Below are 10,781 nucleotides of genomic sequence, written 5' to 3'. Positions count from 1 at the left end.
GATAAATACAGGATTTGAGGTAAAACGCTCTTTCATCTAAACTATGAAAATTATGGGGTCAGTTTGACTTCATCTTTTTTCAAAAATAAAAATTTTTAAAACGTCCTTCCGAAGTGGGCAACGGGATTTCAATGTCGATGACCGACAGCTTCTTACGGACAAACCCCATACCAAAAATAGTGCCGACATTGCACTAAATCATATGAATTACATTCTTATTCATTCAACCTCTTATGATTCTTTCCAATTAACAACTTCCATCCAACACTTTAATTACTTATCATTTTAAGGAGAAAGATAAAGAAAACTATTCAGAATCTATGGAGAAAACAAAATCACACTTTAGTTTAAAAGTATAAATCATTGTCAAACCAATAAGAAGTCTCAATTAAAACCAAAGGTAGTTTAAAAACAAAAGATAAAAAATTATCTCAAATCTTCCACCAAACTCTTGAGTTCTTTTGGATTTCTTCTCTTTTGCAACACTTTTACTCTCAAAATAAAACTAAAAACAAAAAGGATAAAGTAAATTTGTGGATAACTAAAAACAAAAAGGATAAAGTAAATTTGTGGTGCCTAAAAACCTCTCCAAAACTATATCTAAATCTTCTCATAACTCCCCCTTTCCAACACTTTTCAGGACTTTCAAGTTTCAAACACTCTTCAAAAAGTCTCAACTTCCTTCTTTTATAAATCTCCAAGAGTTGTCTTGATAACTCTTCAAAATGTGTATAAATTCGATGAATTCTCCAAAGGTTGTCTTCCAAGAGATGCCTCCTTTCACGAGTCTTTAACTTGTATTTTCGTGCTTGAGTGGTCATAACCACCCTCTTTAGCAATAGGTGCCCCAAATATCTCTTCAAAATTTGGCAAAATAAAGTAAACCGTCACATAATTGCCTCTGACGTTTAAGTGCAGGGCCTCTGACGCTTAGGCGCGACCATCTCTGTTTCACTGGCGCTTGAGCGTCGAATCTGGCGCTTAGGCGCCAAAACACTTTAACACAATTTTAACATTTTTGCTCCAAATTTGATCCTTTTTCACTTCTTTTAGCATTTTCACCTTTTTACTTATACCTGAAAGAAAAACACACAAATACCTTCCATTAAAACACAATATCTCAAAAAATAGGTATAAAAATGCGTCTAAAAATACTATATATTTTAGATGTATCATCTCTCAACCTATATAATGCATTTATCCTCTCCGGTGTAAATTCCACATTCTTTCTTCAAACCTAAACTTAATCATCCATAGCCTACAGTAGGTTTGCATAGAACTCCCAAATGATTGAAACAGCTGCTACAACAATTAAATAAAATAATGTTTCCCAATTTCATGCCACAATCAATCGCTCGATAGAACCTTCGGGATTGTAAAATGCATATTCCTGAATAAGCTTTCTCAATATGAGTTGAGAATTATAATGATGTTGTGCCTTAATGTTAACAAAATATTTCATGTCGCAAGCATCTTTTCCCTTCTTCTTCCTCATTTTAGGTGCCATAGAGCTCTAAGAATTCAAAATAACTCCACATAAATTCACTATAAAGATAAAATAAACTCATAAAATCAAAATCATGGCTAAGAAATTTCACATCATGGATTCTTCACTAAATTTCTCCAAAACCTCTAATTTTTGGTTTTCCCATAATATATGAGAAATCCATGGTGAAAATAAAAAATTTCTAGGTTAAAGTGAAGTTCTTATCAAGAGAAAATGAAATCCAAGAATTTCTAGCTCAAAATAACCTCAAATCCAGGATTTTGGAAGCCCTAGTTTGCTATTCGCTTCTATTTACAAGGTTGAAGACGATCCTAAGCAGTAAAATGGATAACACTGTTCATTTTTGTGATTTTAATGGTCCAACCAATTTGGCGCCTAAACGCCAACACTCAAAATTTCATTTTTTGTTTTTTTTGTAAAAAACATTGTACACCAAAGCACCCTGTCTCCTAATTAATTTAAATTCACTTTAATTTTCATAATCAAATGATCTACTAACATAAAATTTTCACAAACAACAAACAACTTCACATTTTTATATATAAGTCCAAGCAATTACAGACAAGTATTTTGAAATCACACATAATTCAACGTCGAAATCACACAACAACACCTAACACTGAAAACTAAACAATAAAGTACTAAAAGCAAACATAAAAAGTCCGATATCGTAAACTAAGCAAATCTAACATAACTAAACACACAGAAGCTCTTATAAACCAGAATTCCAAACTTCAAAGTTTCTACACATCATCATCTTCAGTACTATCATCATCTCTAAGATCTCCCATGGATTGACGATGCATCAATAAGTTATAGAAAAGACGACAAGGATATTCATTTGTCAAGTCTTCTTTGATCCAACAAATTGCTCGCTAATTCTCCAATCCAAATGATCGAACTGATCTAAAATTGTGATAATATCATTCATAATATTAGTCATCTCATTCTCCAACTTCTTAATCTTCTTCAAAATAACAAACAAACTCTCTAGAAATTTGGGTCATATAAGTGATGAATTTTGAGATGATTGATCCATAAAAATATTTCTGCCATCCACTTCTCCATTTTCTAAGTAATCACAATTTAACACTGAGTCCATGGGCTTCCAAAGAAGAAACATTTTTTCCCAATTCTAATATGGAAAGTGGATGGATGTCCAAGACCAAGATTAGACCCTTGAAAATCAAACCAATAGTTGATTTTACTATTATAACACCCACATCGATAGGTCTTCCAGTTTGAATACAACAGTTCAATATAACACTTTCCTTTGTCACTTTACTGATTTTTGTAGTTGGGAGTAACTTTGCAGAGATAAAAATATGCCAAGGCTTTGATGCAAAATTTAACATTGCAGAAAGAAAACTTACATTATTGTTCTCTTATCTCCAATGTTCCATCTTCATCCGTTAAGAATCTAAAAACTTCATCCATATTCTTTTGTAGGGGCAAAGTTGGCATAATGATAAATTGAAGCACTCGATTATGAATAAGTTAATAATCCTTGAAGGAGTAAAAACACCTATCCGTCTCGAATATAGACAACTACTTGATTTATCACATGAAGATTTGGATAAAATTCCTTCACAATAGAAATTACTACGGCCGCAGTGGTGTAGCATAACACCTACATGAGGTGCTAAATATGAAATATAAGTATTTTAAGTGAGATATCAAGATAGAAATGTATATCCCCCAATTATTTCCTTTAATCTGAATTTTGTGGAATGGGAAGAGGATCCCATTCAATGGGGGTCAGGAGGCTACATCGCCAGACAGAAGTGGAACCCAGCCGCCGGAAGGTCTCCGATGAGCCCAGCCATGGTAATCGAACCAATGAAGCATATGGACATCGCTGCTTTCCCATTTCGCCCTCTGCTCTTTTCTTTTTCCTCCTCTTCTTGCTCGCAAGTTCCTTCGCCGTTTACTTGGGCAATCGATCTCCCCGAAGGCTGCCGACGTCATATTCTCTCTCTATATACGAGGGGGACATTATCAAGTCCGATGTTGGTTATCGAGAGATCCTTAATGTAAAGCAGAAGGAACCCCTCTAATTTATTTACCGAAACCTTGGTTTTGTTTCTGATCGCGGTCTTTCTTCTTTTAGGAGAATGCGAAGATTATATTCGATAGATCTATTCGCCATTTTCCTAATCCTGTGTTGGCGTACATAACTCCTTGGTACGCATCTCCTGATCTGCTTCTATATACATAGATTGAAACAAAAATCGATCTGCTACTTAAGTTCCTTGCATGTTTAAGTGCGGGGTTGTTACCCTTTTTGTGAAAGTTAACTGCGTGTAGTTGGCGATTGGTAACATAGTAAAGGACTAAGCTAAATGCTTAAGCATGTAAGCCTGCTCAGAGCAGCCTATTTTGCTTGAAACTTAAGCCATTGGCTGCACCCTGGATTTAAGTTAAGAAGGTTTTTTGTAAATCCGGCAAATCCGGATTTATCAAATCCTCATGCCCTTAAATCCATGAAAGTGTTTGGTACAATTAAGGTTAAATCCGGTTAAATCGTCAAGGAGTGTTTGGCATCTTATTTCAGGACTTAACACTCTCAATTGGCTTAAAAACAAGTTCGAAAGATTACAGGCCCGATCCCTTAATTTCATGGTGCTCTGATGTTGTTATCATCATCCCTTCACAGCCTTCCCTCGTATTAACATAGATACTACAAAGCTAGCGAAACAAAAATTTGAACGATATAATACCTCTGATGTGCTGCACTAAGAAAAGTTTGGAGCCAATGACGTTTCAACAATCACTTGGAAAGTATGGAGCCAATGGCGTCCCAACAAGAACCAATCCATAGAGCTCTCCCATGTTCTAGGCAACTGCAGGGGTGTCAATGCTATGTAATTAGCACTTTTATTTCACAAACTAATATGAAGATTTACATACATACCAGTTAAATAATATATTTTTACATATCTAACACCTAAACTTCAATTTTTACATACATGACACCTTACCTATGTAAGAAAAGGTGTTTTTCACTTCTTAAAATTTAAAATGGTGGTATTTTTATGTAATATTAAAGATTTAGGTAATATAAATGTAAACAAAAAATTTTAGGGGTTATATATGTAAAAACATAAGAATTAGGTGGCATGTATGTGAATGCTCCCAACAAATAAACAAGAATGTTTGGCTGCTCTTCCTCTCATCCTTGAATTTGCAATGTGGCGTTGAGAAACTCATTGCCCACTGGTATAATCATCTTCCTCAAAACTTCATTTTTTACCCTGCTTGACTTCGTCTCCAATGCCTTTCTTCTCCATCAGAAAGTCCCCATTGCAGAGCCCTTGCATGACTACTTTCTTCCCATTGGCCTCTCCTTCGTACCTTTCCTACCTTCTCTTCTCACGGTGAGACTGCTCTCATAAAGGTTCATGAAAAACTTTATGACAAAGGAAGAAAAAAAAATTAATTTTTATGATTTGCATAGAAAAAAATGAAATGGTTTTAGGGTTGATGTGAGATTTGGAAGAACCAGAATAATTCATTTGAAGTCGATGACATACAATGAGGTGGTGATTTTGAATTTCCCCCTTTGGGTCATTGTGCGATTGGGGAAGCGACAACGGGAGCTGCACAACTATGTTTTCTTCCTAAGCTAAATCTATAAAATCAACCTACATATCAGATTTTAATAAATCAGGATTTATGTCAAAACTGAAAGTAAAATTGGATTTAGCGGAGTGTCAGATTTAACTTCCCTCTCTTTTCTCGTGTTTGGCTTAAATTGTACTAAAAGTATGCTACCAAACACCCCCTTAGCATTTCTTCTCGTGAAATTATAATTTTTAAAGAAAAACTTAAGGGAGGTCTAAACTCAAATTTGTGGCCTCTGACTTGCAAAATGTTAGATCCGGTAATACAGGAGGTTTGCTTAAATTTGTAAGTCATGGAGAAATAATAATCCTCATGTTCGAATGCAACTTTTGATCAAATACCAAAGGAAATATAAGAGTAATGTTACAATCTCCAACTGAACCTACGCTTAAAAATATACTACAATTATTAGTATTTGATATCATTAAAAATGAGCACATACAAAAAGATCTTATCATTAGATAGGTTATTTAAATATAATATATATCAAATAAAAATAAGAAATTTAATTTTGATATAAGATTTTATCCAATATAAGTTATTCAACTTAAATACGGTTCATCTTTCTTACTAATAAGACACTTGTTAAAAGTGCAAATTTAAGGTTGCAGTGAAAAAGTGAATATGACAATAGTTTAAGATCTAGTAGTTTAATGATTTTCTATATGTTATTTAGTAGGTGTGTTACAAGTAATTATTCGTCAATATTATAAGAGGATAAAGTGATACATTGTTGTGATATGTTTAAGTTTTGTGGATCTATTATATAGAAAAAGGATAAAACTTATAGATTATGGCTGGGTAGTTAAATGGAGACCAATAGTCATTGATAATTACATTTATATAATAACAATGAGAATATTTACATGATGTGTCGAAATATAAAAGGGATGGATTAATGAATATGATTATATTCAATAAATGGTTGGAGTGATATCTATTAAAGATAATTCAATTGAAAATTAGATTTGAGTGGCTTGGACATGCAATAAAAAAGAAAAAAAAGAATAGAAATTGCTCATAGAATTAGCATAAGAGGATTAGCAAGTAAAAGGATTAGACCATGACTAACATTGGATAAAAGCTATTCAATATGGTTTGTGAAGAGTATGACAAACATCTCAAGAAGCACTTATTAGTAACATATGAAAAATAAGGATTCACAAGACTGACCCCAAATAGTTGTGAACTTGGGATAATCTAATTTTTTGATATTGATGAAGCCTCTTTATATGGATATATTATTGTTTATCTAAATATAAAGTTTTCAACTTATTTAAATTGATTTGTGCAGAGTAGGTTAACATCTCAAGGAACACCTAGCAGGAACACTTAGAAAATGAAAATTCATAAGACTACCCAAAATAGTTGGGATAAGTCTAAGAATGATGCTAATGATTAATGACCGAGGCTACTTATTTGGATATATTATCTTTTTATCCAAATATAAGACTTTTAACCTAAACATAGGTTTATAGGATATAAGGTTTTGAAATTTAATTTTTATGCATGCGAATTATGACATTTGCTTATTTAAATGGGCCATTGTACTACAATCTGTTAAAAAATATTTGTGTGACTTTCTTCTTTTGGACTCCCTTTACTCTACACTTTGTTGATTTTCATTTATTGGATTATCTAAGTTATTCACCATTTCTTTTAAATTTTTAATTTCTCTTTGTTGTTTTCGAATTTTTCTAATAGTACGTTTTAATTCTGAATTGTAAGGTACTAAATATTCAGTTCCAATATTTCTCATAAACAAATAAAGTAAGCAATGTAAAATTCTTTAAAAACACTCTTAAATAAAAATATATTTATTTTTGGATTTTTTTTTTGTCTCTAAATTTTCTAATTTACCAAATTTATTTAATTTAACCGTTACCTTTCCTGGCAACGACGCCAAAAATTTGATCCCGATACTTTTTATGCAAGTATTTATGAAGTTGACACAACTACTTAAAAATTTTAATCCCCGACAACGACGCCAAAAACTTGATCCGTAAAAAATAAGTTGTGTAAAATTTATATAAGTATAGACAATTAATTATGAGATTCTATGCAAGTATACGTATCATTATTAAGTAATAATGTACTTTCTATTTAAACACCAAATATCGATCCCACAGGGAAGTTTTAAATTCAAAATGATAGATTAACTAGGAAATTCACAAAAAGTCAATCGAAATCACTAGTGAATGTTGAGATATTATCAGAATTAAATTACTAAACTAAAAACAGAAATACAAAGTTTAAAATGTAACTGCTAATTTAATAAATTATGTTCATGTAATGAAGATTTCTTATGTGAAAAAGTATCTTTCCCATTATAATGAGATTCTGATGAAATGAGATGAGATAAATGTTTATAATATGTATTGTGCCAAATAGGAGCAGTTTTAATTCTCTACCCTGATATAGTGCATAGAAAATCATTGGTTAGTCCCTAAATCCGTGGCTAGGCTAGAAGGATACCGACTCCCACTTTCCTTCACCTGAAGGCTAACTCTCGTTTTAGTTTTTAAACACTAAGACCGAATTGGAGATTTTAGTCTGTCACCCTAAAGATTCTCCAATTCTACACCCAACAAAGTATATTTCCCTATTTTTTTGCACTCAATTCCGTGAACGAATTTTTCCTCCATGAAATCAAATGTGACCCTCACTCTTTTGTAGAATTCATAGTCCATTTCTCGGATCATATGTTTCACAATATATTTTAACAATTTAATTGGTCAGATCTAAAAATAAATTAAGTTCGGAGTTGAAAAAATCATCACAATTTATTTTATATTTAAACATTGGCGCCGTCGGCGCTGCCCTAGGCAAGGTCTATAAGTCTGCACCATCAGCGTTGAGTATTTTTTCAAAAACGTCATTTTGACTCCAAATTGCATCCTTTTTGCTTCCTTTTTACTTCAAGTCTAAAAAATCAACAACCTGCAAGAAAACATCAAAATACCTTCCATTAAAGTGCAATATCACAAAAAATGAGTATAAATTATGGGTCTAAAAATGCATATATTTTTGGTGTATCAAGGACTATAGTGGGCATGTTACTTTTCTCAAACTTCTTTTCTCTCTGAGTGAGTCTGTCCTGCTCGACTAGTCGTCTCACTCCTTGAGGCATACCCTTCCCGAGGTCTCCAACTATTAGTGGTTGTCTGAGTGGCGGCGCTCTCCTGCCATGTCTCTGTATTCTCTCCACTTTCAGTGCTAAGTTTTGCATGTCACTCAGTGTCAATAGGGTTGCATCTAGACCACATTATTGATGGCGGGCTTCAGACCACCCAAATATCTGGCTGTGTGCTTCTTTGGCTCTTTCAGCTCACAGTTTAATTCAAGCTACAGGAAGTCTGCTGTGTGCTCCTCCATTGATAGCTCCTTCTACTGCAGGTAGTGGACCTTCAAGAAAATATCCTGGCAGTAGTATGGAGGTAGGTATTTTTGCCGCATCTCCCATATCATCTTCTCCCAAAAAGTGATTATATCTCGTTCCTCTTTCTGTCTCTCCCTCTTCAGATTCTCCCATCACAAAGTGGCGTTCTTCTTCAGCTTGATGGCAGCGAGCTTCACACTTTTGTCATCGGGCAATTCCTTATATTCAAAGATTCGTTCAACAACCAACATCCACTCTAGGAAATCCTTTGGATCCATTCTTCTATTAAAATTTGGTAGATTTACCTAGAGACAGACCTACACATAACCTAGGAGGCCAATTGCCCCTCTGAATTTAAATTTTCTCCTTGCAGGGACAGGTAATTTCATCATTTGCCCCCTCGAACATTTAATCTACCCTTTGTTCAATCTCTACTTGAACAGTTCAAATCAGCTTATTAAACGAACAACTCAGTTAACTAGCTATTATAATGGCATTTTAAGGTGATTAAATTTTTATAAACATTAATTTTTGAAGCTTAATAAAACATAATAATTCAAATTAGCTTATGAATTAAAGTTTTTAATTTAATAAAAATTTATTTTATTTAAAATATAAGAAACTTTAGTGGTTCTACACTAATCTTTGTTGTTGTTCAATAGATTTTGCTATTCCTTTTGATTTAGAAAGCAACGAAAGAAAGTTCCGATGCAATGTGGGACTAAATGTTCCATGTGATAGCTTAAGACAGAACCACTTAGAGCTCTTTTATTTTCTGGAAATTTACATGCATACTATTCAATTTCTATGTATTTACATATGTAACTTCTAAACTTCAATTTTTATGTACATACCACCTTTCCTATACGTTAAAAGGTCTATTTCACTTTCAAAAGTTAAAATAGTGGTATCACAAAATTTAAAGTACTCATATTTTTGATGTGATATGAAGGATTTGAGTGGTATAAATGTAAAATATAAAGTTTATCTATTGGGTATGTAAATACCTCTGAATCTTGTGATGTTTATTTGAATGCCTTTTTATCTAAAAAAAAAGTTTTGCATGCTCCTAACATATCTTTGTATTTTAAAAAAAAATATTTTTGTGATATTTTAGCAAAACAAAATAGAAATAAAAATAACAACACAACAACTCTATTGCGCCCTATTTAGTGTCATATTTTCATTTAGTGCTAAATTAAGATCTTTTTTATACAATAAGCCCAAGTTTTCTATTGCGCCCTATTTAGTGTCATATTTTCATTTAGTGCTAAATTAAGATCTTTTTTATACAATAAGCCCAAGTTTTCTTAGGCCTACCTCTGCCTTTCTTAACATAAGTCAAATCTAAAACATCTACTCTCCTAATCGGATCATCGAATAGTCGGTGCTTAATGTGACCAAACCATCTAAGATGACTTTCTCAAATTTTGTTTGTCACAGGAGCTACATTAATCCTATCACGGATATAATCATTTCGCAATGTCTCTAAATGTAAAGTTACTCATCCACCTAATCATTCTCATCTCGGCAACACTTAACTTAGTATTATGCTTCTCTTTTAAAGGCCAACATTCAACGCCATAGAGCATTGCAAGTCTCACGATCGACTTAAAAAAAAATTTTCCATTCAGTCTAAGCGGTACTTTTCTATCACACAAAAGGCTCGAAGCATTCCTCCACTTCAACCAACCAACTTGAATTCTACTATTAACATCCTCATCTATATCACTATCGATTTGAACAACAGACCCGAGATATCAAAATCGTTCACATCTTTTAATAATTTGATCACCCAAAATTACATTTCTATTACTAGAGCTACTACTACTAAAATTATATTCCATGTATTCAATTTTAGTGCTACTCAAATGAAGGCCTTTATACTCCAATGTAGACCTCCATAATTCAAGTTTTTCCTGGGCTTTTTCTCTCGTCTTATCCACGAGAAGGATATCATCAGCAAAAAACATACACCAAGGTACATCATCTTGTAAATATGTCCAGTAAAACCATCCATAACTAAAACAAAAAGATATGGGCTTAAAGCCTATCTCTGATGTAATCCAACAGAAATGGGAAATTATTTGATCCTCCTTCAGTTCGAACACAAGCAACAACTCTAGTATACATATCTTTAATGACTTGAATACAACTCATATCAACACCTTTCTTCTCAAGAACTCTTCAAAGGATATCTCTTGGAACCTTATCGTAAGCTTTTTCTAAATCAATAAAAAATCAAATGTGATTCTCCTTATTATCTCTGAA

General features: G+C 33.0%; 1 protein-coding gene across 3 annotated transcripts in view; it reads left to right on the top strand.

The window, feature by feature from the left end:
* Nucleotides 1-3,210: 3,210 nt before the first annotated feature.
* Nucleotides 3,211-10,781, top strand: part of LOC110021302 (chitinase domain-containing protein 1) — a 62,089-nt gene continuing 54,518 nt past the window's right edge. For all 3 annotated transcript variants that reach the window (XM_020719742.1, XM_020719744.1, XM_020719743.1), the window contains exons 1-2: nucleotides 3,211-3,540; nucleotides 3,618-3,691. In XM_020719742.1, coding sequence (XP_020575401.1) covers nucleotides 3,238-3,540; nucleotides 3,618-3,691 — 377 coding nt within the window. In that variant the 5' untranslated portion in view covers nucleotides 3,211-3,237. The remainder of the gene's footprint in view (nucleotides 3,541-3,617; nucleotides 3,692-10,781) is intronic.

Source organism: Phalaenopsis equestris, unplaced genomic scaffold (genome assembly GCF_001263595.1).
Source record: "Phalaenopsis equestris unplaced genomic scaffold, ASM126359v1 Scaffold000132, whole genome shotgun sequence".
NCBI classification, from domain to species: Eukaryota; Viridiplantae; Streptophyta; class Magnoliopsida; order Asparagales; family Orchidaceae; genus Phalaenopsis; species Phalaenopsis equestris.
Note: the sequence above shows the minus strand (reverse complement) of the source record. Positions and strands in the feature narration are given on the sequence as shown.